Here is a 27567-nt window from a genome sequence, read left to right on the forward strand (position 1 = left end):
CGCTTATCTCTACAGGTTAATAGGCTTCATCTTGAAAAATGGCACTTCTTGCCCCAAAGGCCTCTGCACTCAGTCTTGCAAGGAATTGTCAGCACAGAGGTGCTACAGTGCTTGTGATGGCCCCAGGCAAATTCCTCCCAACTCCTTCAGTACAGCCCAGAGTAGCAACAGGGACACAGTTCTCTTTATACTGGTCTCAGTTTTTCACCAAGAACCAACTAACAGCAAAAGCACTCTAAGAGGCAATCTCTTTTCCACTCTTGTCTTACTCAGAAGTTTCTGTTGAGCAGATGATTTTTTCTATCCTTTCTGTTTAAGGCAAGAGTTTGCCCAGGGACAGAAACAGGGCTGTGCACAATGGGTGTGTTCTAAATGTGAACAAAAAGATAATGTTGTAATAGCAAAGTTTCAAACACTTTTACCTGTCCTGAAGCTCCTTCTTCTCCAGGTCCCACCTGACTTCCTGAGTCTTGTGGTTTATTTTCTGTTCCATTTGCTGGTCTGCCTGACCCTTCAGGACAGGCTTACCCAGAGCTATGGACTCCCTGAGCCGCACGCTGGAGTTCAGCTGGGAGCAGTTCACCAGGATAGATCCACAAAGCCTCATCTGTTCCGCCTTCAGCTCTGACAAATCTCTGGAGAGGAACCAAGAAACAGCCAATGTTCACACCACCATCTTTATCAGCTGACTCACTTCTGAAGCATGTAATCATGCAACAGGCAATGCTGGCAGGCAAGATGACCTCTTTGCTGGGGAGAGTCATTAAGGTGACACTTGGGGACCAGGACACATCTTGACAGCTGAACAAAGACTTTCCTGGGTAGTTGAGGGAGGAGTTTGTCTTCTCCTCAGATGTAAGAAGAAAGATATGGCACAGCCAGAAGGCCTCAAGAATCCCTAATTACTCTTATTGTTACTCCTGCTCTATCTTATTAACATACTCTTGATTATCTTTAATAGGTGCCAGGAATTTTACCAAAGTCCCCAGCTTTTATTCAAGGGAATCAGCCTTAAGTGCTGTTATCATCCCCCCTTGGACTGTTAAGAGGCTCATGATCATACCTATATAATAAACACTTCAGGAAAGGGGTGTAAGAATTGGCCTAAAATGCTTTAACATAAAAGTACAAATAACAAAAACATTAAATAGCAGGTCAGGCAGACTTTACACAATAGGGAAGACTTATAACCAAATAAGACAAATGGCTGATAGTAACCCAGAGTTTGAAAATGCATGCTGACACCAGAAGAAGGTATTACTATGGCTATGTTATTTTTGCATAGAAGGCAACTGTGAGAAAGGAACCTCAGTGAGCCCAAGAACAAGAAAACAATCATAAAAAGAGGTATCAAACTAAGCAAAATAAATTGGATAAATGCAGTAACAGTGTAGAGAAGCTATTTTTTCTCTGAACAACACTAGGAGATGAATAAGTGGATACAAACCAATCAAAATAAATGTACATTAGAAATGAAAAGGGAAAAAAGGTATGCATTAATGATCTTTCTCTCAGGAGAAGAAACCTGGTGAGATTTTTAAGGCAGGTTTTTGTCATTCTCTACAAGGGACGGCTCCATACACCGAAGCATTGCACAGCTTCAGTGAATCTATTCCCAGGTGTCCACACAAGCCTGTGCCTGTGTTCATGTGCCCACACATCACCACAGCCACGTCACCTGCTCGGGGCCTCTGCAGTGCTCAAGCCCCTCAGCTTTACCTGCAAACAAAATGCTTCTGAAAACAGCCCAAAGCATTGCTTCCAACTGCCAACAGAAAAAAAGGCAGGAGAAATCCCCTCTTTTGCTGTAACTAACGCAACACTGAGGTTCAAAAAGCAGGTGTGAAGGCAAGCCTTATATTTTCCGAAGCTCTTGCCTTAACTTCCACTCACCGGTCCGTGGCAGTCTTCATCTCCAGGAAGTGACGGCGGAACGTCACCACCTGACGCCACAGGCTGAGCAGACGGTTATGTTCCCCCCTTAAGTAGTTGTCATAAAGCTACACATGCAAAGACAGAAAGAAATGCCAATTCAGCCTTCACTGTCACTGTACACATCTCTCAGATAGGGGAGTACAACCACCACCACCAGGTGCCCTTTAGGAACTACTGCACCAGGGACATTAAGGACTGCAGAGGTACCACAGAGGCACACAGCAGACCTGCCAAGAAGGGAACACCCACATTTCTCCTGCAGCAGTGGATAGCAGCAAAGCAAACTAATCATGATTCATGCCCTCACCTTGCAGAGGTGTCTCAGCCTCTGTGGAGGAAGACAAACACAAGCCCCTCTAAGCCCTGTGTCAGGTTGCCTTACAACAGGTATGGGAGGCCTGTCTTGTTCCTCTGTTTGGCCACTTTGAATCTGAACACACACAGAGCTCTCTAATCTCCACTGCTCGAGACAAGGATTTAGGAACTATCAGAAAGAGAAGCATTCCTGTGACTGCCCAACAGTGCCCAGCAAGAGCCAGCATTTGCCTTTAGGACCCAGCAGTACAGTCACAGCAGGTGAGCATCTCCCACCAGCACCATTTGCTGACACTCCTCCCCCTCACACTCCTGTCCTGCTTACCAACACCAAAACCTCCAGTACACTTCAGCAGAGCCAGGAACAAAATGCATTCGTGTTCCGACCTGGCATGGCTGAATTCCCACAGCCCATCCCTACCTCACGCTCATGGCGCCACTCACTCTCCTTCAACTCCAGCTCCTCCCGGGCCCTCATCCAATCCACCGTCAGCTTTCCAACATCTTCTCTGAGGGCTGAGTTAACCTCACTGGCTTTATCAAGGTGCTCCCGCAGGAGAGTGTTCACTTCTGCCAGGTTCTCACACCTTGGAAAGGGAGAAACAGCAATGAGGTCACTGAACAACTGCTCTCCAGCATCCCTGTGATTTTCCAGCTCCCTCAACACTGACTTTGCTGCCTGAGAGGCAGTAAAAGCACTTTCTAGGATTAAGATCTGTGATGAAAAACTCATTTGCTTTCCCTTGCTTTGAGCCTTTAATTTCCACCTATGATTTTGTTTTCCCCTCCATCCTTGATGATGCCCACAATTAACAACTCGCCCCCTCCTTCATGCTGATGGTCACTGGATGCATCACCTTTCTCCAGCACTGTCTGAGCCACTCACCTACTGAACCACAGAATAATTTAGGCTGGAAAGGGACCTTTCACCCAGAATACACACCTCCCCTCCCCACTCAAAGCAGAGCCATTCAGCACGCAGCACTATTACTGCACCACAGAAAACAGATGGTGGACCTTTCTCCTGCCAAAGCAGCTTGCCCAACCGCTTCCCTTGGGGACACCAGGCAGCACCGACAGGTTTTTCCCTCACTTCCATGAGCATCCAGGATACCAAGTATGAAGAAATGCTTCTTCCTTGTACCTTTGCTGCTCCTCTTCCACCTGAAGCAGGGCTTTCTCCAGGTTGTGGTCTGCTGTGGCTTCCCACCTGCCTGGAAGGGATCCCTTAAGAAAAAAGGAAATGTTTAGTCAAATGCTGGTGTTTCCTTCACCACTGTTAGCATCCACCACCTTCCTGTCCATTAGTTGGGTATCTCAGGAGCTCGTGGTTTCCAGATGTAAGTGTTGTGACTACAGAGGAGAAGGGAGTAGAAGGGAAGTGTTACATAGTGAGTAGCTCTCCTCACTCTTCCACTGTTGAATCCTCGCAGCTATGTATCCTCAGCTCATGACCTCAAGTGCTGACATTGACTTGAACCCTGGGAATGCTCTCTCCTACCCTTCGGTTTCCATGTTTACTTTAGCCGTGAAGCAGAAAGAAAAGCACAGAGCCAGGTCTGTACATTGAACACCAGCATTCCTGCCTTCCAAAACACTGCGTTTCAACTGGTTCTTCCTCCAAGACAGCTGTACCATGTAACAGGCAGCACAGTCCTCTCCTGAGACCCAGGACAAAGGTTACTGCAGCAATAAAGCACTCTTTCACAGAATTAAAATCCTCAACTGGGTTCTCCTGACTAGCATTTCTGGGACTACTGGCTGCCCTAAGAATGGCAACTGGACAAAACTGATGGGAAAACTCAGAGCGCGTCTCTAAACCCTCAGACAGTAAAATCTTGTTTTCGTGTCACTGCTTTGTGAAGGTGTTTTTTTAGTCTCTTTAGTCTCTTTAGTCCACAACCTGCACACTCACCCCTCCGGCTTTCACTTGCTGCTCCAACTCTCGACACCACGTCTGGTACCGCAGTACCTGGGTGGATACAGAGAATGAAGATGAGCGAATGCAGCGTGTAACACAGTTGGCTCTTCCTGCATTAGTTTTATTCTGAGTCTGTACAGCCCAAGCACAGTGATGCCGATACAGCCAACAAGAAGTGATTACAACAGAGAGAAGCTTCACTTTAATATGACAGAGACTGAGGCGGGGTTTCTTTCACAGGTAGCGCTGTCGGCTCACCTGAGACAGCGATGGAGACACACGTGGGCAGCTCTGCCGGGCCTACGGCCACCACCTACCCCGAGACAACGGCTGGGTGTTCGAGGGAACACCTCCTTTGAAGCGATGGAAATGAGTTTTCAAATTTGCTCTGCAAGCCAACCAGCTCGGCTCCTGCCTCGGACAAGCCCTACTAAGGGGGCCAACCAGCAGCGTTGCTGCGGCCCGGAACCGACCTCGGCGGAGCTCAGCGGGGCGACCGCTCCGGGGCCGCTCTTCCCCGAGCTCCGGGCTGGGCGAGGAGCCCCGGGGAGGCCACGCCGAGTCCCCCCGGGCAGCGCGGGCGGCCCGGCCAACCCCTCCCGGCCCCGGGCACCGCCCGCCCCTCACCTCGTCCTGCAGCTGCCGCACCAGCCCCGCCTGGCGCTGCTGCGCCTCCTCCGCGCTCCGCAGCCGCCGCCGCAGCGACCCCGGGCTGCGCTGCCCGTCCTCCGCCATGGCCCGGCCGAGCCCGCCCGCCCCGCCGGGCCGCACCAGCGCCCTGCCCCGCCGGGCCGCGCCTCCTGCCCGCCCGGAGGGTCCTGCCCGCCCGCCCGGAGGGCCCTGCCCGCCCCCAGGCTCCGGCCCGCCCGGACGGTCCCGCCCGGGGCCGCTCGGCCCCGGCGCAGCCTCAGTGTGAGGGCTCAGCGTGAGGCCTCTCCGCCGGTCTCGCCGTGCTGCTGAGGGAAAGCGCCTCCTTGGCAGAAAAATTAATTAATTAGAAAAAAACACTGTTAATGAATCCTCTGCTTTTCACCGAGAATCGTTCCGGGAGCTGGTTAAGCTCATTGTTTAAAATCGTTCTGTATTTGGCTGCTGAATGACACTGACTTGTTTTCAGGCCCTGCTTTTTGCTGTGGCGGCAAACGCTTCACCACCGTCATTCGGGCTTTTTGGAGAGGTGGAACAGATGAATTGCCACAAAATTCTCTTTGGTCAGCTAAGTAATTTGGGATCACTGACTCCTTCTCAAATCTCGAATCATTTAAACGTGCTTGTGTTGCAGAGAGGAACAACACCTGTAGAAGGCAATGCAGGCTAATTAACATTGTGTGCCGAATGAAGGAACTCCTTAAGTAACTAGGCTTCCAAAAGTTTGAAATAAACCCTGTATTTCTCTAACTGATAACAGGCAGAGATACCAAAATGTAGGGGAAAACCCATTTCCACTTTATTCAGAGTTAGGAGAATCACGTAAATCTGTGGATCCAAGAAACAAAAATAACATAAAAATTAATTCTTGGTTTGGAAAAGCAGCTCTGCTTGGGTCTGAGCACCAGCTCAGGCCTGGCTCCAAAGGGGCCCGCTGTTTGAGACGCAGGAAGCAGCCAGATGGCTCCAGCCGTGGGCTCTCACAGCCCCCTGGCCCGCGGGGTGGGACATGCTGAACACTCGGAGCCTCCTCTGTCCTTGGATCTATGGTGGAAGCAAGAGTCCTCCAGCCTTGCCAGCAAAATGCTGTGGCCTCAGCTTAGTCCTAGTGCTCCTGAGATGGGCTGTGCAGTGGATAGGGCTGGTCTGTGCTGGGGCAGCCTCACCTCGAGTCCTGAGGGCACTTTTGGCCACCACAATATAAGAAAGATGTACAGCTGTTAGAGAGTGTCCAAAGAGCTATGAAGACAGTGAAGAGCCTAGAAAGGTCACACAAGGAGCGGCTGAGGTAACTTGGTCTATTCAGGCTGGAGGAGACTGAGAAGAGACTCATCAGGGGCTGCAGCTCCTCCCGAGGGGCAGCAGAGGGGCAGCTTCAGTCTCTGCTCTCTGTGACCAGTGACAGGACCCGACTGGAGCTGTGTCAGGGCAGGGTCAGGTTGGATCTCAGGAAAAGGTTCTTCTCCCAGAGAGTGGTTGGGCACTGAACAGGCTCCCCAGGGCAGTGGGCACAGCCCCAAGGCTGCCAGAGTTCCAGGAGGGTTTGGACAACGCTCTGAGGGACAGGGTGGGATTGTTGGGGTGTCTGTGCAGGGCCAGGAGTTGGACTGGGTGATCCTTGTGGGTCCCTTCCAGCTCAGGATATTCCGTGATTCTATGAATCTGTGATCCATAGCTCACTACTGTTCACAGATGTAGCCAAGTCTCCTGATAACCAATGACACAATTGTTTCTTTGGACTTCCAGTTTTTTATTTAACATCACAACATTGAAGCACAGTGTTTTAAAATTATGCCACAATTTTCCATAGAAGTGGGAACTTTATTATCTTTGGTTTTGCTTCAGCCGAAGACAAGCAAGTTTTAATTATAACATCTGTGACTTTTGTGTAATTCTTTCCTTTTGAAAAGAAGAGAAGTGTTAAGTTCCTTCCTCAAATTATAACTTCATACTTTTAAAAAACAACCTCCCAAAAGCTATGGTGCAGAGGGATAAATTCTCGCAGAAATAGAATGTTCATTTGTTTCAATAAGCAAAAGCAATATGACAGCAAATGGCCTAATATGTGAGTTTACTCAATCCTTTAAATCCTTTCTGGAAATTAATTCACTTGGGAAAGAACAATGAAATTCCTGGTAGATCACTAGAATAAAGATTTCCATGTACAGCTCAAACTGCAAGTGAACAGATTCTGACTCTTGGCATCATGTATCCAGCGGAGCCTCCTGGGAGCCGCTTGGGGCAATGAACTTTGTCCTGTGTGTTTTACAGGGCACCTTGGGAATTCTGGGCTCTGGGGGCATTCCCTGCTTGGCTCAGCTTCTGCTTTATTCCACAATAATTCTGTGTGCTGACAGACCAAGCAGGTGATCTGAGCTGTCCCTGAGAAGGGCCCTGCTTGTGCTGTGACACGAGGCAGGACTTCCCTTGGCTGGAGTTCAGTGACAGCACTGCATCCAGATGACAAACACCCACGGGTGGCAATACAGTAGCAGCATCCGTGCCCCCGTGGTTCCAAGCACTTCAGTGGAGTTTGCTTCAAGAAAGCCTCTTTTAAAGATCAGTTTGCACAGCTGCTTTGCTTGCTTTTTCTTTCTGGCTAGCTCTGTCCAGCGCCCTAAAATATTTTAATCTTGTAAATATAAATATCATTTGAACATATGAATGCTTGTGCCTTTAACCTGATTTACTAAGACAAGGCCCGTGCAATCCCATTGTTTTACCTGCTGCTCTTTCATGTCCATCTCTTAAATCATTTGTGAATCTGTTTGCAAATCTCAACGAGGTGTGATAGAGCAACTTAAAAATATTAAATTCTTACAAGTGTTGTGAAAACTGGAAGCTGTATGGATTAAAAGTGGGAACTCAGCATTCAGCTGCTTTTGTGTCTTAGTGGCAAGATGATCATGGCACAGAAAAACACATGGCCTCCTGCCCAGCAGGAAGGTGTGCAATTTGGGAAGGATAAAAGGATGGCATGGCTGGGAGGGCTGTGGGATGGTGTGGAGGGAACGCTGGGGAATGGTTTCACCAGAGGTAACTCAGGGAGAAGGTGCTTTATTTTGATGGGGAGTATCAATCAAAAGTACAACTGACATCAGAGGAAGGGCCAGGAGGGTTTGGATCTACCTTATTTGTGACATCTACGAAATCACTGAACTCTTCTATCCTTCAGTTCCTCCAAACAAGTATTCAGAGCTCCTCATGTCATGCAGGTTGTTATTTATGAAAGTAGTTCAGTGTTTCTGATACTGGTCAGGGCGGGTGGGGAATGCTACAGCACACACAGATCAAGCTAAAAAGTGTTGCACCTCTTCCCTTCTTGCCTCAGAAAGCAAAAGCAGTTGCAGGAGGAGGACTGGGCTTAGCATCAGTGCAAGGTGAGAGACAGGTCCCAGTAATCCCTGTTCAATCCAGCCCGGTGCCCCATTTCCTGAAGGCTCATTTGGAACAGCAGTTCATTTTTTGCAGTTTATGAAAGACACACTTGCTCCACACTCTGTCCTGGAGGGCTAAAAGCCACAGCACAGCCGTGACACCTGGGTTGGACCCGCCCGCCGTCCTGGGGTCGTGGGGTCGGCGGCTCGGAACATTTTGCATCTCGTATTAAAACAAAGGCTGGTGTCCAGCAGTGTCTGCATGAAAGACGGGGGTTAGGCCTGTCTCCAGCTCCCGAGAGGCTGCGGACAAAGGGGAGGAAGGAGGAGGAGGAGGAGGAGGAGGAGGAGGAGGAGGAGGATGGCTGCCTGCAGGGTGCACTGCTGCCCCGCTGCACTGCGCCCGCCCTGCGGGGCATCCCCTCCGCCAGGAGCTGCTTCTCCAGCTGGGCTCACACGGGGGTTTTAAGCATAGCGATAAATAAGCCAAAATACACTGTCTGCAGGCACGGCCCTGTGTGTTTGTGTCAAATTAAAGTTACCCTCATTAAGTGCCGGCGTTACAGCGCAGCCCTTCAGTCACCAGAGGACAAAGCGAAGCCGCTGTTACAGTTCTCTGGAAAAAGAACTAAATGAATTATTCTTCGATTATTTAATGTATGTGTCCAGCGGACCGTGTGACAGGGCTCAGTTGTTGATTTTGCAGTTTGTCCTGTCTAAACGTGGAGTTCATCGAGGGCTGAGGCAGAGGCCGTACTGCCACTTGAAAAGGCATCCTCTGGAGTTTTGAGCCTGTGGAGCTGTTTCACATGAGGCAGAGTATGACTCATGCTAATGAAAAGCGTAAAGAAGATTTTTTTTAAGAAATATATCGCAGTTAAATTAGTTTAGACAGCATGACATCAGAGAGTAATTAAATAGGTTTGTTGGAATTCCGTTTCCAATTCCTGAGTTCAGGTTTGTAAAAGATTTCTGAGCACCTGCAGGTCTCTGTGTGTGAAATATTTTCACTGGAAAGGATTCAAAACTTTAAAAAAACCTTTTAACACAGAGGCAGCATTACGCCATTCTTCCTTCTTGGAAAAAAAAAAAAACCCTTGGATTTAAACAGGACTCCTTCAAGTTTTCAGTCAGTTTTACAGAAGAAAACGAGGTGGTAAACTTTCTCTTTTCAAGAACAAGTTCTTTATAGCTGCTAACTGAAGTCAGGGGAGATCGTATCTGAGTACATGAGCATTTCCACTATGGGACTGGATACAAGTATTGAACAACGAGATTTGAAATGTTTTAATCTCAAACAAAAACCATTTTTGCTGACTTTGGTTTTTAATTTCTTTCATGTTTTCTTCTGCCAAACTGGAGGAACCTTTTCTGATTTTTTCTTTAGTGGCATTCAGAGGAAGACCAGAGGATGAAAATCCTGCATTTTCTCACTTTACTGCTTTGGCATGTGACTTGGCTGTCTCTGGATCTAGTTCCTGGAGTGCTGAGTAATTCTGAAGCAGGCCAGGGTAATCCAGGATCTAAACTAGGGTTTTTAAAAGCAGAAGGAAAGGAGAGGAGTCCCTCTGCACGGGCAGGTACACTGAGGACTGCAAGCCATGGATATAGTGCTGGGAACTCAAAGGCTAGGACTAAAAGCAGTGCTGTTCAGGCTGGAGCTCTGCTGGCCAAGAACGATGAGTCAAAGAAGGTTCCCTCAAGAACAGCAGCCGCGGAGGGCAAGGTAGGACATCTCCCCAGCAGACCTTCTGGAGTAAGGACAGTGACTCCAAAGGTTCAAAATCTTAGCAGCAAGGTGGCTTTGAAAAAAACTGGCACAAGCAGTACTGACACTGATTCTTTCAAAAGCAAAAAGACTAAAGAGCCTGTAACCCAGAGGGAAGCTAAGGAAACCTTCCGACATCCCCCGATAACGCCACATGAATACATGCTCTCTTTGTACAGGACTCTCTCAGATGCAGAAAGAAAAGGTGTTAATGGAAGTGTAAAACTGGAGGCTGGACTTGCCAATACAATAACCAGCTTTATAGACAAAGGACAAGGTAAGAAAGGAGCTCGTGTGGGAGTGAGTGTGGACAGAGAGAGATGTCTGAGTGTGTTTATACATGTAGAGAGTATTAGAAAATAATCATACTTTGGTAAAGTCAAATAGCTCTTTTTAATGTAAATGAAATCACACAACTTTGCTGCAGATTTTGTCCTCCTGCCTTATCTTGGAAAATTCATTTAGAGGCAGAACTAGATGGTTGTGTGGCAGCCAAAGAAAACATTTAGAAAGTATTTTAGATGTATATTGTTGAAAATCAATCAGTCTTTGCATGCTTAGGTGTTTAAAAACCTTTTGCATTTTTGTCTTATTTTCTTTCTAGCAAGCTGGGACCTAGCTCCTGGGAACTGCTAATGTTAGATTATAGTGTAATGTCTAAAAACACGTAACATGCTAACAACAAGGCTGTTCTGTGAAAAAACCCCACAAGTTTCAGTATCAAAGGGTCAGTCTGGTTGGTTCAAGTAGAATTGTGAGGAACTACACTGCAGACCCAGGAGGCATTGTAGGTAGGGTGGGGTATCCATAGGAGCTCAAAGCTTTCAGGTACCACCAAGGAGCCCACAGCTAAGCCCAGACTAACAGGAGTAATAACTTCTGGGACTCCAGAACTCGCAGTTCCACGTTCCGGTTCCAAACATTTTTGGAAGTTTGGGCTAGTGTTTGCTTTCACAGGAGAAACAACCAGGTTCCCAAAGAATGATGTTTATTTACCTCACCCCTCTGGCTGGGGAGCCCCATGTTGCTTCCAGTGACGTTGGTAAGAGTTTTGTCACGTACTTAAGGAAGCAACGCAGGCTACAGCTGGTGAAGTAATGGGGATGGAAGCCTCACCAGGACTGGATTTGTTTGCCATTTAATTATTAATAGCTTGGCTGCTGGGAAGGGATGATCCACTGCTCACAAGCACTGCATTCAGGTTCTCAGCTCGCCACTGGAAGGCACTGTTAATGTCACGTCACTGAAACCTTGGCTCAGCCATGTTCCCATGTTCCTCACCAGCTGAAGCAAGCAAATGTAACGTCAGGTTAAAGGGAGGAATGTTTTTCTGCCCAGTTTGAAAAAGCTGTGAATCATGCGGAGTTAAGTTAATAAGGCAATTATCCTTGAGTCTGGCAGTTCCTGGGGATGCTGGTTTTAAAGGACTAATTCACTGTTGTATCATCTAAGGGTAAATTTGCTCATGCTTGGAGCCAGCATAAGGCCTGGCCACCACTGAAGCTCTGTTTCAGTAACTGAAGTAGGATACAAGTGGTGAATAGGTCCTGTGAGTGCTCAGCCCTGAACAAGGACTATTTTTCAGTTGCCTACTCACAACTTTGAAGGTAGAAAATACCCACTGGTGAAAGAAAGGAGATTTCTCCAATGCAAACTTAGAAACTCGTTTCCCTGGGTGAGTCACTGAGTTCTTCTGTGTCCCTGCACAGAGCTGAACCCTTAGATAAAGATTGGTTTTTTTGTTCAGAGGGCTAATTAAGGCAACTTCTAGCTTATGAGCAAACTTGAGGAAAACCATTAAGAACTGAATAACTGATATTGATCTGTGCTTGACATACATTTAAAAATTTGTGTGCTTTTTTTAGATGAGCGAGCACCAACTATAAGAAAACAAAAATATATTTTTGACATCAGTGCATTAGAAAAAGATGGTTTGCTGGGAGCAGAGCTTCGAATATTGAGGAAGAAGCCTTCTGATACATGGAAGTCTCATTCTTCTGGAAAAACTTCCCAAGTGAAATTATTTAGCTGCTCTACAAACAGACAAGCAGCAACTCTCCTGGACTCTCGGACCGTCAGTATCACCGACACACCGAAGTGGGAAGTGTTTGACATCTGGAAGCTTTTCAGAAACTTTAAAAACTTGGTTAACTTGTGTTTTGAGCTGGAAACTTTTGACAGAGGGAGAGCTGTTGATCTCAGGAGTGTGGGATTTAATAGAACAGGAAGACAGGTCAATGAAAAGGCTCTGTTCTTGGTGTTTGGGAGGACAAAAAAAAGAGACTTATTCTTCAATGAAATCAAAGCTAGATCTGGCCAAGATGACAAAACTGTTTATGAGTACTTGTTCAACCAGAGGCGGAAGAGAAGAGCTCCTCTGGCAACACGGCAAGGGAAGAGGCCCACTAAGAATCTGAAGGCGAGGTGTAGCAGAAAAGCCCTCCACGTGAATTTTAAGGATATGGGCTGGGATGACTGGATAATAGCCCCTCTGGAGTATGAAGCATATCACTGCGAAGGGCTCTGTGAGTTCCCCCTCCGGTCCCACCTGGAGCCCACCAACCACGCAGTTATCCAGACGTTGATGAACTCCATGGACCCGGAATCGACCCCCCCGACCTGCTGCGTCCCGACCCGGCTGAGCCCCATCAGCATTCTTTTCATTGACTCTGCAAACAACGTGGTCTACAAGCAGTATGAGGACATGGTGGTGGAGTCGTGTGGTTGCAGGTAGCAGCACAGTCGCTCCCGTGAATATATTATGAATATAACATAACCTTGGACATAACCTCTCCTCAAACAAGGTTAACTACATTTCTTACCTCTAGGGTAAGTGTGTTTACAAGGACGTAGCAATAAATGCAGTGCTGCTATATGTCTCTCCATGGGCATATTTCAGTAGCATTTGGGTGCTGTCATGCAGCTGGATGTAAGGCCTTGTGCCGGTGACACGAGACTGGCCCTCACTGAAGTCCGTGACAGAGAAGATGATACCTCTACACCTCTAGATCGCCTGCTTTTAGCCTCAAAGGCAGTGGATAAAGAAGGTATCGGTGAGCTGTGGATATGACCTGTTTGATCCTTTGAACATTGTTCTTGAGACTGAATTTATGTCCGATTCCCATGTGCTTTGTCCATTCATAAATGTAAGAAAAGAGTCCTGATGTCTAGAAAGGAAGGTTGTGTTCTGGTGTGCCCCCATCTTGGTGTAAATAGTTGCACTGTAATGTGATTTCTTTCTGATTAGCTCTTGAAACTATGCATATATAAAAAAAGGAGTCATTAAATATAATGTGTTGGTTTAGTTTTAAGTTTTACATGAAGATAGGTGATGCAGGAGGTATTTGCTTCCATGTATGTTTTCCTCCAAGCTACATATCTTTCTTAAGTATCCACCTTTCCATTATTATGTAGCAAGATATATTATTCTGTATAAGGTCCAAGTTGTTCTCAAATGCTCATAGTAAAAGTGTTCAATTATGGCATAAGATGTAATAAATTATTGACACAGTGCTGCATTGTGTCTAGCTGTCCAACTCTGCATAATTATAATGCTATTAAGAAATTTGTTTTATGCTTTTGTACAATAAATACAAGTGAAAGGGACTTTTCAGTGAAGCAGAATACCAGGGGTATGCAAAACATGTCCATGTATTTTGCTGGCACAGGGAGAAACTGTGGAAACATTGGAAGAAAGATCTGAAGGGATAGCCTGGTTTGATCTGGTGGGGAATAAGACTATCACTTGATTTATCTAGGGCAAAAATGAGTTTATGCAGATGGTTGCCAAGGAGCTCTGATATCCTTTTATTCCACCCTCCAAGGGCTGTGTGTTTGCATATCCCCTTTATTCCAGACATGGATTATAAATTTATTGTGGGATTGCTCCTGTATGTTTCCACCCACAAAACTAGGTACCAAATGTTCAACTGCAGATGGATCAGAAAGGTCATATGAACCATCAGAAATTACTGAAGGAGTTTATCAATAGTAGAAAATATAAATGCTAAGATTTGATATTGCTTAGACCATCAAGTCATAAGGTTTCCTGGGTCTGCCCTCTCCTCTGCTCAGCATCCCTTGCTGTGGGTCGTGGCAGGGAGCTGAGTATGGCCCCTGACATCATCCTGATCAGCACCCCAGGCTGGACATGCTCTAGTTTACACCAGCAGCAAACCATCTTAAATTCCTGCTCAATGGCCATAAACAGTGATTTAAAGCTCTGCCCTTCCTCCTGCACTCTCTGGGCAGCTGAGCCTTTAACCAGCTTAAAATACCTGGATAAGCAGCCTTGCTGCCAGACCCCTGGGGCTGCCCTGGGCAGACACCCTGTGGTGCCCCCTCACCTACAGCCTGGTGATGCAGGGAGAGCGCTGCAGGGAGGTTTGGTTGTGTGGGGCTCTGTACCAGCCCAGCCCCTTGGTCCTGCCTGCAGGGCTGGCACTGCCTGGTGCACTTCCCAACGTGGGCATGAGAAATCCTGGCATCTTATGGCTCTGTTTTGTGGGTCAGGGGTGTCTCCAGGGATCCTCCATCTCTCTTCTGGACTCTCAGTGTGTGCTTCCCAGGTCCTGCTCTTCCTCATCCCGATGGAGACTTAGGCCAGGCCCAGCAGTTACTGACCCTGCACTGACTGCTTATCACCAGCCAGTCTCATATGACTTTCAAAACAACAAGTCTAAGCTTTACTAAAAGCTGATTTAGTTATGATTTACCATTGCTACAGTAGGAGAGAAAATATTCCCCTGCAAAGTCCACAACCAAGAGGGCAGCTCAGGCTTTTTCTGCCCGATCTGTTCAAGCAGTTCTTTTCCTGCTCCTGCATGGTTTTAGGTGGCTGCTTTGCAGCTTTTCAAGATCCTTCCCCTCGCACTGGCTCCATCTACCTCCTGAGGAGGTTGGCTAGATGACCATGATAGAGGGTTGTCTCCTTTCTTTCTTTCTTATCTGAGAGTGGCACTCGCCATGCACTCACTGGGAATGCCGTTTAACATTCCCAGGGACATCTCTGCTCTGCTGTGTGACAGACACAGCTGTGCCATGCCATTTATTAACCACACAGGCACATTCCTCAATGATCAGTTTAAAATAGCAAATTCTGCCTATTTAAATACCCTTGAAGCAAATCTAAGTTGTCTAAACAGACAAGTGAACTCCTGGGATTAGAACTGCCTGCATTTTGCTTCAGTTCCAGCTGGATTTGTCAGATGCTGCAACAGCTTGGGGGGAAGGTAGCACTGGTGTTACTCACAAGGCGTCATAGTTTGGAAATCTGAGGAGGAAAATTCCTATTCAGCTCACACTGGTGACCAGCCTGAGGGTCCTGGTGAGGCTGGTCATGATAGAAAGGTTTTAAAACCTAGTAGGTATAAACCTCTCTGAGGTTCTTGCTTCTTGTCCTTGTATGAATGTCTCAATACATGAATAAAGCAAGATAAAGGTTCAGCTAAATGGTATTTAAATCGAGTATGTATCAGCATCTAAATGGAAAAATATGCTAAGATTGTGGAATTATCCCAAAACAAACAGGAAAAATTATCTGAGGAAAAACTAAAAGAAATACTGACAAACTAAAGTCTTAAAAACCACCCTTTGGTAATGTTTCAAAACCCCAAATTCTGCTCGGTGGTAGTTACACCTAGGAGGGAAAACAAAAACCAAACTGCTAGTAGGTCTTTAATATCAGTTTAAACAAATTTGAAACTACGCTAAAATGTTGGAATTATCATGGATTATTACCACTTCAAAACTGGGTTTGGCCAAAACAGAAGCAATTTCAGCCTGAGTGTTCAGGTTAGGACATAACATGACATTCATGTTTCTTGGCTGGTCACATCCAGAAGGGTCCTGGCACTGCTCAGGTTTGGTTCAGCTCAAAGTGAGGAGTTTCTAATGGTGGGCATAGGAACAAGATCGTTTTTTTTCACTTTTAACTCTTAAATTGAGTATTCTTGGTTTATATTAATAGTTATAAACCAGCGCTGTGATGTCCAGAGTAGCATTTTGTGTTTACATTATGAAATTGTTTGATAACTCTGGGAACTCCAGTTCAACACTATGTTATTCTGACTTTCCCCATGCTGTAAATGTGTACTTGCCTATAGGTGCTTTATTGGTACATTGTTGGAGGCATTGGGATCACCTGGCACAGACTTCTGTCTCTGTAATTCATTATAAGAAATTTACTGAGTGGTTGTGATCACTTAAATCTACAATGTTGAAGGGAGTGACCTCTCTCACTGCTCTTTTCAAAGCAGTTTGTTATTCTCAATTCTCCTAAAATTTCAATAGCAACAAAAAGATGCTGCCACAGTGAGCTCACCAGTTGTTGCCAAGATTTTACTGCAGTTCCAGTTCTCTGGCAAAGAGAACAGAGACACGTACAGAAGATTTGTGACTGTCACCGATGAGCACAAAAGCACAGCCCAGGTGGGCTTCACTCCACAGCCCAGGTGGGCTTCACTCAACCCTTGTTCCCCTCCAAACCCAGAGGTTTAGGGATAGGGCACAGCCTGGGGCTGACACAGAAAGGAGAGAAACAGAGGACCTTGGCATTGGTGAAGGAAGTGGTGGAGTCCCCATCTCTGGAAGTGTTCAAACAACGAGTCGATGTGACACTGGTGGACGTGGTGGTACTCAGTCGGGGGTTGGACTTGATGATCTCGGAGGTCTTTTCTGTGAATCTATGGCTGCAGGAGTTTGGCACTGCTTTCTTTAGCCTGGTCATTATATAACGTGCAAAGATGGACACCCTAAATTATTGTTACGGCTTTCTTCCCATGGGCGAGTTGGTGTGAGCGACTGGATGGCAGAAAGGCAGAGAAACCTGAGCTGTAAAGCAATACAGGTTAAAAGTTCAGCTTTCCACCTTTATGATGGCAGGTTTCACTCTCTCACTGAGAATGCCTCATTTGTATTTACTTTCTAGGGTCATTATCTGTCCCACGGGAGTCTTTGTGAAGGTCCAAATTTCAAATAAACAGTACACTATAAGACAGGTATGTGTGGATAATTTTTGTTGTATTTGGCTAAAATATGGGTACTAAGCTCGATAGGTAAACATAAAAGTATGCCATTGAAAACAATGCATTCCCATTAGTGTTTGAATATGTGCCTAAACTCCATGTACACTTTTACATGGTTATGTCATTTCCTGTGTAAAATGGGCTTGTTTATACAGCAGCCATATGAAAGATGCAGGAACCCGCTATGTGGGCTATTTGAAGCTTTCTTTAAGAAACATAAAAACCCCTTGACCCTTGTATAATAAAAGGTGTTAAAAGATACTGCTTTTATAACATCTTAGCCAAGACTAATAAGAATGTACAAAGCAAACAATATTTTTTTTAACTCCATAGTCCTGGTCAATCATGTGTTATTTTATGGATTTACTGTTGCTGTTGGGTAGTAAAATGATATTTAAAAATAAAATTGCAGGAGATTTCATTGCTTCTCAACAAATTTAATAAACAATAATCTTAACTTTTTTTTAAAAAACCAGTAAATACAGAGCAGTAAATGCACTTTGCTGAGTGCTCAGAATAGCTCATTTATTCTGTCATTCTGAGTTCACCGATGTCCCTGTTTTCCTGGTTGTTATTTTTCAGAACTAGTTTCAACTTTCTGCAATGATTTGGCCAGCTGAAGAAATGCAAATGGATTCAGTTTTCCCTGATGTCATTTTGAAGGGCACAGCTGTCAAGAAAAAAATGACTCTGTTAACAATAACAGTGATTAATTGGCTGACTCTCTACTAGGGGACAGAAAATGCTCTTTTCACCATTTGTCCTCTAAGAATCTCTTTGATATAATATCTTGAGCCATGCTTTGCCATCCTGGAATCCAGGCTGAGCAGCCTCTGCCCATCATACTGCCAGAAAAATACCATTAAACTAATTACATTGAATTAAAACGAAGGTACTGCTTGTTTCTGCACGTCCAGTTTCCATCTGCCTGTTTCTACACGATGCTGTTGATCGTGGCTTAAAGTCAGAAATAAGCGTTTAATTGGTAAAACCAGACACATTTCACTTTCCTCCTGCAAATGCCTTCAAAACATGAAACTTTCTACAGAAATACTGAAAGAGAAACACAACTCGGGTCCTCCCTGTGCTGAGAGGAGGGGATGGAGATCTTCCCCAGAGCTCTCTTTTCTGCAAAGGTGCAATAAGACTCATAAACTTCAGATGGCAAAGAAGTCATTAACTCCTAGGGCTGGTGATCGGGTTACAGGAACCCAGCAGGGAGGATAAAGGGCTCGGGGCAGCGCGGGGAGCAGCACAGGAGGAGGAGGTGCTCCAAGGGAATGTGGCCTGGGAGAGGACTTGGCGACAGGCAGCTCTTGGGGGGAGACAGGCAGGCAGCCCCACAGCAGAGGAGGGCAGCAGTGGCTGAGACAAGGTGAAAGGCTGAATAATAAGCTGGACCAAATGCAGGAGCAACTGTAGAGTGCAGGTACAGCCACCTGGAGCAGAGACGGGCGGGGGGGAACAGACATATCCCAGTGACAGGATGGACTCAAGCTGTGCCAGGGGAAGTTCGGGTTGAACATCAGGAAGAATTTCTTCAAGGAAAGGGCTGTCAGGCATTGGAAGAGGCTGCCCAGGGAGGTTGTGGAGTCCCCATCCCCAGAGGTATCCAAGGAACGACTGGAGGTGGCACTCAGTGCTCTGGGCTGGGTGGGGATTGGGCACAGGGTGGACTCGATGATCTCAGAGCTCTTTTCCAACCTAAATGATTCTGTGATTCTGTCTACATGCCTACCAGGAAAACCCCAACCTATTTTCTGAGGGCTTGGTGCAAGTAATTTTCTCTTTCCACTTGCCTGTCCTTCCTCAGACCTCTGGCCCAGATGCTGTCGAAGGCTTTGAGCAAGAGCTGGCTGCTGAATTATGGAATCACAGAATAGTTAAGGTTGGAAAAGACCTCCGAGATCCTTGAGTCCAGCACTGCCAGGTTCACCACTAAACCACGTCCCCAAGTGCCACATCCACATATTTTTTGAACACCTCCAGAGATGGTGACACCACTGATGCCCTGGACAGCCTGTGCCAGTGCCTGATGACCCTTACAGGGAAGAAATTTTCCCTAATATTCCCTTGCCCTCCCCTGGCACAACTTGTGGCTGTTGCTTCTTGTCCTGTCCCTTGTTCCCAGGGAGCAGAGCCCGACCCCCCCCGGCTCCCCCCTCCTGTCAGGGGGTTGCAGAGCCAGAAGGTCCCCCCTGAGCCTCCTTTTCTCCAGGCTGAGCCCCCCCAGCTCCCTCAGCTGCTCCTGCTGCTCCAGCCCCTTCCCCAGCTCTGTTCCCTTCCCTGGACATGCTCCAGCCCCTCAGTGTCTTTCTTGTCGTGAGGGATTTGAGGTGTGGCCTCACCAGTGTCCAGCACAGAGGGATGGTCCCAGTCCTGGTCGTGTTTGACACATCTTTGCTGGTACAATATTTCTGAAGCTCAGCAAAGGCAAATAACTTCTTACAGTGGCACTGAGCAGCCAGAAACAGCAGGAGCTTCAGCACAGCACTGACTGTGGCCATGTGTGCTGTTGTGGGAAGTCCAAAGCAACCGAGCTGAGAAACCTGAGTCTGGATGATGAGGAGGGACTTTCATTTATGAGACTTTCAGGTGGATCACAAAGGTCAGTGCTGTGCCATTGGCACAAGCAGTCTTTCTTCTCCAAGCCATGAGCAGCCTGGGGTTAAAAAGGCTGATCATGTTGCTCTGGACTTTACAAAAGTGCTTAATTTTGGCATTTTGATGCTTTTCACAGCAGCTGATTCAGAGCACTAAAGTAAGCAGCTTCCCCAACAGTGAGAGGGAAGAGACAGACCCTGGCAGAGTGAACTGAAGTTTCTGTGCTGAGCAGGAGCTGGTGAGTGACACCAGTCACATTGTCCCAAAGGAGCCTCCTCGCTGGGGCAGGGATCAGCATTTGGGTCTCTGTCCTTCTGGGATTCAGCTACAGGCATGACAGGGTCTTACTGTCTAGGGGAAAAGAGGAGAGGCTCCTGTTGAACACAACAGCCCCTGGTTTTATCAGGGTTTTTTAATTGCCAAGGTGATGAGAGCTTGGGCCTGGTGCCTTCTGCCTGCTGCACTTCCACCTGGCTGGAGGCACCGAGAGAGGAAACTCCTCATGTTTCCCACTGCTACTGGGAAAGTCACATTCCTGCCTGCACCCTACAGTATGAAGCTGGACAGCTTGAAAGGAGGGCTGAGACAGACACCTACCCCTGCATACCCTTTGGGGAGTGGTTGATCTGACCTTGAGGAAGGGCTTGTACTAAATGCTTCCACATTTCACAGAATCACAGAATATGCTGAGTTGGAAGGGACCCACAAGGATCATCCAGTCCAACTCCTGGCCCTGCACAGGCCCATCCCCCAGAGTCACACTCTATGTCCCAGAGGATCATCCAAACCCTCCTGGAGCTCTGGCAGCCTTGGGGCTGTGCCCACTGCCCTGGGGAGCCTGGGCAGTGCCAACCACCCTCTGGGGGAAGAACCTTTTCCTGAGATCCAACCTGACCCTGCCCTGACACAGCTCCAGCCATTCCCTGGGTGCTGTCCCTGGTCCCCCCAGAGCAGAGCTCAGTCCCTGCCCCTCCTCTGCCCCTGCCCAGGGAGTTTTAATTGCAGCGAGGTCTCCCCTCAGTCTCCTCCAGCTGAACACACCAAGTGCCCTCAGTGTCCTCACACGGCTTCAAATCAAGGCCTTTCCCCATCTTCATCTCCTCCTTTGAACACTCTCTAATGGCTTCAGATCTTTACCTGGTTCCTTTTGCTGCTGGGTCCTTGGGTAACCAGCGGGGTTACAAACAGCCTGGGAGTGCAGGAGCATTGTGAGAACAGCTGCTGGACGAGTCCTACGGGCAAGAAACACTGAGAGTGAGGAGGGAGAGAGGAGAGAAAGAAAGGACTCGAGCGACTGGCAGCAGCATGATAACATTTGTTCAGTAAGCTCCAGAAAATATAAGATTGAGTCTTTCAGTGGTATAGAAATTTTAAACACAAATTGATTCTTTGGAAGTCTAGAAAAATGACCTGCTCTTCATCTCAAAACACAGTGGAGCTATCTGTCTCCCAAAACATTATGGTTTTGGTAAGAGAAAAAGCCATAAGAAATAACTCACTTCTTGCAACAGTAATGAAATATTCCCCATGCCAGTAAGATAAGAAAGTGATGAAGAGCATGTGCTGGCGTTCTCAGTTTTAAAATATTTAACCTGCACCAATAAGCCTACTGATTTTTAATAAATCTTGGAATTCTGAGGAAATTCCAGAGGTTTGGGAGACTCGGGAGAAAAGGAATTTAATTCAGTGCTATAAAGGGTGACTGTGCTGACCTGGCAATTATAAGCAAATTACGGGTCTGTTGATACCAACTGAGTCTCCAAACGTGGCTGGAGGATGGCAGTTTAATTCACAGGCAACAAGGGCAGGAAGAACAGTGAGAATCATTTGACCTGATGAGCCCTGCTTGCCCCAGGTAAAAAATCAGAGTCCCTGAAGTGCCAGCTCAGTTTTTAGAGCAACCAGGGAAACAAACACAACTTTAGGAATGACTGGGGGAGAAACAGAGAACAAATGAGAAAACAATATGCAGGCACTGCAGGGATTGACACAACTCCAACACTCTGGAATACAGCAGAGCTGGAGAAGGGCACTAAGAAGGACTGGAAATATGGAACAGCTTCTGTAAGAGCAGTAATTAGACAAGAGCTCTTCATTGAGAGGTAACTGGGTCCAGAAGGAAAAGTGATGAGGTCTAAGGAATGTGAACTGGGAGCAAGTTTTCTCCCAAACAAGAACTACAGTGCACCAAATGATGGCAGTTCAGGACAGGTTTGAAGCAAGCAGAAAGATACTAATTCCCCCAGGGCAACCCAGCTGCAGAACTCCTGAGCACACCCTTGTTGGGATGCTAAAATCCATGTAAGTTTAAAAAAAGAGAAGAAAAATCTATAAAAAGCTGCTGACCATGAGGCCATTGGACTCTCTGAGCCCCTGGTAGCTGGAAGCTCAGAAGCTGTGCTGAGAAAACTTTGCTGAATATTTGTCCTGTCCTTATTTTCTTTGTAGGGATCTGCTGTTCCCTGTAGGAGAGATGGGCTCCATGGAATCCATGGTCTGACTTGGCAAAACCATTCCTATGTTCTGTAGGAAGCCCAAAACTTGGAGTGAACCAATACAGTGGGACTTCCTGGCTCAAACCAGTAGGAGTTACCAGGGTTGGCCACTGTCCTGTTAGAGGAGCACAGCTGTCTGATGTGGTCTCTGTTTTCCCATCTATTTTTTTTTTAAGCCTATTTTTAACGTTCCTTGGAATTAAATGACACTGTGTAATAGCTGGGTATTATGTATTTGGAAAGGGAGATCCAGGAGTGATTTAAAGACCGAAAGTTTTAAAAAGCTTACCACATTCAGCTCTAAGCTAATTTTGGGAATATTAGCACTTCATTTTTTAATAAGCAGCTATTTCTACCCACTGTCCAGTTTCCACTTTGAATTACTGAATTGGCTTCTTTGTCTGCTACATGAAAAAACTTACTCCCATGGGCATTGTTCTACCTGTGCAGACTGTGATGAATTTTTTTCTCTTATTTTCTGTGGAAAAGGTTGATTGACTTGATTCTGCTTTTGCTGTGCACCTTCCTTGCCAGATTTTTTCTTCTTGAGTTTTTTTCTTTAGGGTCTCACTTCTCTGAATACTTTTCGTATGTAAACACCAGGACTCATTTAATGTTGCAGTAAGTCTCATCAATGCCACAGAGGCACTACTAACTTTCTACTTTTACTGGATTTTGACCTTTATAGTCCAGGGATCAGCTTTCCCTTTCAGCTCCAGTGTCACATTAGGAGTTCAGACTCAGCTTTCTATTATGACCAACCCTGCTTTTCCATAATCACTGCTTTCTAATGAAAAACTTTCCATTTTATAAGTTCTTGCCTCATAGTTGAAAATCCTTGTTTACAGCTGAGTTAAAAAGCAGTTTAGTGCCACTAAAAAGTCCCCGCTTGACAAGATTTATGTAATTCCTGTTACTCATTATGAAGTAAAAGTTACTTTGCTTTTTAGGAAGAGGCATTGAGACAAGTGAAGGTGGAACCTCACGAGCCCTGTCAGTGTCAGGCTCTGGAGCAGAGCCCGGTGTCCCAGGCTGGATGGCTCCCACCGTCCCAGGCCTCCAGGAGGAGAGAGCTCCTCGGGAAGCCATAGGAGACGGATCCTGGCAGCAATCCATACTTCTGGAATGTCGACGTGCTGGCCTTCAAGAGCTGGGCAGGGGACTGACAGACCCTCTGCTGCTCATACATATCCAGTGAAACCCTTTGTACCAGGACATTCTCCAGACATCCCGAGGATGTGAAGATCAAGATGTGCTCTCTTTGGCAGGGATTTAAAGGTTGTTTGAAAGCTGCTCTGGACCAGACGCCTGATTCCTACAGATTTTGTTCTGCTGTCAGCCCTGAGAAGCCCGTGCTCTTGGATTGCTGATGGAGGTTTGCACCTCTTGCTGTGAGTCCAGGGCACCTCTGTAACCTGCCTGCAACCTGCTTGTAGCTGCTTATTCCTGGCCAGAAGGCACATGCCATGCCCAAGTTCCCCACTCTCCCTGCACAGTGCCAGCTGCCTTGAGGGGGTTTTAATTCTGGACGCTGGGCTGTTTTTTTTCCTGTGGTACCCAGTGCAGCCACTGCAGAGCAGTGCTCACTGCCCTGGCCCAGCAGGAGCCCTGCAGGCACCCCAAGTGCTCCTGGGCTGCTCTGGCTCACCAGCCCCCGGGGAGCTGTGGGAGGGCACTCTGGACACAGCCCCTCTAATGAGTCTGGGCCTTTTCCTTGTTTTTTTCAGGATATGAGCAGTGCACTGGCAGTGCATGAGCCCTCCTGTAGCTCAGTCCCTCAAGATTCTTTGGAGCAGCAGGAGCCTGTCACTGCCACAGGACAGGGCCACTACGTGCCCTATTCCCAGCATGGGACCAACTCTGGTGGCTCTTGTTGGGAGCCATGTGAAGAGAGGGAAGAAGGACTGACTGCTGGAAGGTGGTGGGGTGAGGGCTGGTGGGGACATTTCTCAGTGACAATTGCTCAGTCTTTGCTAGGAGGGGCTGACAGTGTGTGTCTGGTAGATTATCCTGGATAGCCAGAGCTTGCCCCATGGTTTTCATCACAAACATAAAAGTATTTGGTATAAAACAGAAGGTCAGGAAGGTTTAAAACATGGTATATGAGAAAACATTTTCCAGATTTCAGCTTCCTCCAAGGTAATATGCAAGTGTAATTAAAACAGAACCTGGAAATATAGAGTACAGTACTCTATTCAAAGTGTGTTGTATGAGCTGAACTCCCTTCATTGATAGTTTTCCAAAACACACAGCTGCAATAATCTTTATCCAGGAGAAGGGAATAAATTAAGTCTGAACACCTCTGCATATAGTACAGTACAGTGTATAGCCCTGCACCCCATATAACCTCGGAGCGGTAATGGAAAGCTGAAGGAGGCGCAAGTGGAAAACCTCTCCGAGCAGCAAACACTTTCTTCTTCAGAAAGCAGACAGATGGGAAGAAAAGCTCATGAAACAGAGGTGGCTTAAGTACTGGGATGTCTTGTTTCTGAAGCAGTCTGCTCAAGTCGTTGAGACTCTGGTGGCAGGGTGCCAAAGCACACTCCAGGTTTGACAGGTGGGGAGGGAAAGTCCTGGGCTTGCCCCGGCAAACAGGGAGTATTGATGGCCAACGAACGTGAACAAATAGGAGTTTATCATATTTAACAGTAGCAGCAGCCACTAGGATATAGAAGCCTGGAAAAAGCAACCAGGTCCTATTTCTACACCCTCTGAACAGTTCAGCCATGGAGTTCAGGTTGTGCTTGCCAGGCTTCACCAAACTCAGCGAGGTGCAGCACTGAGCTGCCTGTTCTGCTTCATGTCTGCTTTTCCTTCTGCAGCACTGGTGCAGGAGAGGGGTAACTCCCTGCTGGAGACCAGAGCAAGGACGTCTTTGCACCCCTAGCCAAGGAATTCCAGATCAGGGAATTGATCTTCATACTTGCCAAACCTTTTAAAGTCCATAAGGCATTGTAAGGATTGTAAGGATTGAAAAAGAAATCTTAATTTCATATTTTTAAATAGCATTGATCCTGGGAAACAGCAATAGAAAAATGTATGCACATTGACGCCCAAAAATGAGTCTTATGGGAAGGATTAAGCATCTTTATGCTGCTAAAATATAATTAACTTCCATTAAGAGCCCTTTTTCAGCTTGTAATGTCTTCTGAAGGGTGGACTCAGTCTCAAAGTGTCCAGATTTACTCTGTATAAAAAGGAGAAAAATTTTGCAAAAGCAAAGTGTGTTGAATTTGTTATGAACTATCAGTTCAACCTTAGAAATGCCCTTTTCCTTCAGCTACAACCAGAGGTAGGAATCCAGCGAGCCCGGGTTTCCCCGTGCGGTCAGATGGCCCCTCACCACACTGCTGGAACTCGGAGTTCTGCTAAGAGCAGTGCAGAGACATCCAAGAAAGCTCTGGAAGAAGTCAATCCACATATACCAGGGCTCCAAGGTATATGTTATCACTGATCTCCTACAGGAGTGCATGAGACAGGAGGCAGTGCCAGACCCGCGCTGGCTCCGGGGGTACATACAAGGCCCTTTCAGAACGTGGAGCACTGGGAAAGACACTCACATAGCTGAGGGGGCCAGCTGGCACTCCTGCTCTATTGGCACGGAACCAGAGTTAATAAGACCTGCTGGACCTGAACTGAGTTTTTTCAATTGGGTTTCTCTTTATCATGATCTTCAGAACGTCCTGGAATACCCATACAGACTGTTTTCCCTGTTGTTAGCTGGAATGCCCCAGCCCTGCTTGTCCCAGGCAACATGGACAGATCCTCTTTCCTCATATGGTCATGAGACTCCTTAAACTTTCCTTCTGCAGAAGCAGGAGCAGGTGGTTAAAAAGGCATTTGAGACTGAGCAGAGGAAAGATGGAAGCTGAAGGATTTGTACTTTTGCCCTGGTCTAAAGCTCTGTTTGTTTTTCAGAAGGAGGGAGCTCTCCCCAGCAAATACTGGGCTAACAATTGCCTTATCGAGTTGGTTTTGATTCTTCATGTGACTGAGAAGAGAAAAATACAAGAGGCTTTTATGGGACTTTATATATTTAGAATATTCCAAGATGGTTTATTAAGCCACATAGTTATATTTTAAAATATAAAAGCACAGGCCTACATAAAAATGATCAGTCTGCTTTTCCCTGTGAAAACAGGAAAAGCATGTGCTACCATACCATTTGAAAGAAAATGATGTACTGATGCTGGAAGATCAAATATCTAAACACCTTTGTTTAGAAGTTAATGACCACTGAACCAGCCCAGGAGAGGTTAAATCCATAATCTCAGGACCACAATAGCCCAAGGATCTCTGTGCAGTGTATGGAAAGTCTTTTGAAAGTGGACAGAAATACACAAATTAAGAAAACACACAGAAAATCAGTTCCTTGGTGAGTTAGACACAGAGGGTCTGACTGCAGAGTGGTCTGCACAGAACATCATCCCTGCAGGAGAGGAGGAATTGTGGCGAGGAAAAAAATACCAGGAGAGATCATAAAGGTGCCTGTGTCTGCACTCTGAAAAGTGGAAAATCCAGGAAAGATTTAACCTGTAGATTCCAGCTTGGATGTTTACGCTACCAGTAGGATTCTGGAATTCCTCACTCTCTCCCTCCTGTGCCTCTGCCCTCCCCCAAACTCCCAGTCTGTGCTTGTTGCTGTCTCCATGCACGGTGCCCGCTGAGCCTCCTCTCTCATTCTCCCCATGCACGTGCACCCAGCCCTGCCACTGCTGTTCTCCAGCATGTCTTGGCACTTTCAGGGAAGGATGTCCCTCTGTCCCTCTTTGTTTTCCATTTCTCTTTCACTTAAACTGCTCTAGACTGCTTTCTCTCAGCCACTGATTTGTGGCCCCTTATGTCCTCCCTGTAACAGCTGCTCTTGGAATGGTAAACTCAAAGCCAGGCCTGCAAGTAAGCGAGAAGACAGGACTGGGGCCAAATCAGGAGCCCATTAAATATAATATATTAAAAAATTAATTATTATTATAATGAGAAACTTATTTTATAATTCATTATATACATTAAATATCATCATAGCCTTTCTGATCCTTCTTTCCTGTTCAGCCACCTGGTTGCCAACACACCTGAGGCCATTGTTGATGTTCCCCAACATGTTTCAGCACACATGTGACAGCAGGTCTGTGTGCCACTTTGGTGGCCTCGGATGACAGGACACCAGCAGCCAGATGGGAACTGCTGCCCTGGCTCTGGGACTGCTTGTTGCTGGTTAAAATGCTCTCCCAGGAGCAGTTCCACAGGGAGGAGTCATTGTCACTGAGGTAAGACCCATGCAGCTGTGGAGCTGCCCACTGAGCAGAGCTGAGAGGAGGAACTCGAGGGCAGCAAAAGTGTACCTAAAGGATAATAAATTGCCAGTGCTCTGACTGAGGGAATCCCTTCAGAGCTGAAATTCGGGCCCATAGGCAGCTCTTGATGCTCCATGTCCCATTGGAGGCAGTGTGCTGTGCTGGCCTGTGCCCTGAGGCAGCTGTGT

The 27567-nt window shown here is 46.8% G+C and overlaps 2 protein-coding genes across 8 annotated transcripts in view; one reads left to right on the forward strand and one right to left on the reverse strand.

Moving 5' to 3' along the window:
* Window positions 1-4173, reverse strand: part of CEP250 (centrosomal protein 250) — a 28436-nt gene extending 24263 nt beyond the window's left edge. For 2 of the 7 annotated variants that reach the window (XM_051803355.1, XM_051803354.1), the window contains exons 1-3: window positions 2672-3088; window positions 1894-2000; window positions 423-635 (exon numbers count right to left, since the gene is read on the reverse strand). In XM_051803355.1, the coding sequence (XP_051659315.1) occupies window positions 423-635; window positions 1894-2000; window positions 2672-2983 (632 nt within the window). In that variant the 5' untranslated portion in view covers window positions 2984-3088. Of the gene's footprint in view, window positions 1-422; window positions 636-1893; window positions 2001-2671; window positions 3089-3267; window positions 3478-4165 lie in introns of those variants that run through there. The other 5 variants (XM_051803358.1, XM_051803359.1, XM_051803356.1 and 2 more) reach the window with 4 other exon arrangements.
* A 4628-nt stretch (window positions 4174-8801) lies between these two features.
* Window positions 8802-13569, forward strand: GDF5 (growth differentiation factor 5). The gene is made up of 2 exons (XM_051803372.1): window positions 8802-10241; window positions 11830-13569. Exons 1-2 carry the CDS (start codon window positions 9608-9610, stop codon window positions 12696-12698), a joined length of 1503 nt encoding a protein of 500 aa, XP_051659332.1. The 5' UTR covers window positions 8802-9607; the 3' UTR covers window positions 12699-13569.
* The last annotated feature ends 13998 nt before the right edge of the window (window positions 13570-27567 follow it).

Source organism: Manacus candei, unplaced genomic scaffold (assembly GCF_025592945.1).
Source record: "Manacus candei isolate 608988 ecotype Guabito, Panama unplaced genomic scaffold, ASM2559294v1 h1tg000057l, whole genome shotgun sequence".
NCBI classification, from domain to species: domain Eukaryota; kingdom Metazoa; phylum Chordata; class Aves; order Passeriformes; family Pipridae; genus Manacus; species Manacus candei.

Coding starts and splice junctions, on each gene's coding strand:
- GDF5 (XM_051803372.1), top strand. CDS start 9,608: ATGAAAATCCTGCATTTTCTCACTTTACTGCTTTGGCATGTGACTTGG. Junction 10,242..11,829: donor CTTTATAGACAAAGGACAAG/GTAAGAAAGGAG, acceptor TGCTTTTTTTAG/ATGAGCGAGCACCAACTATA.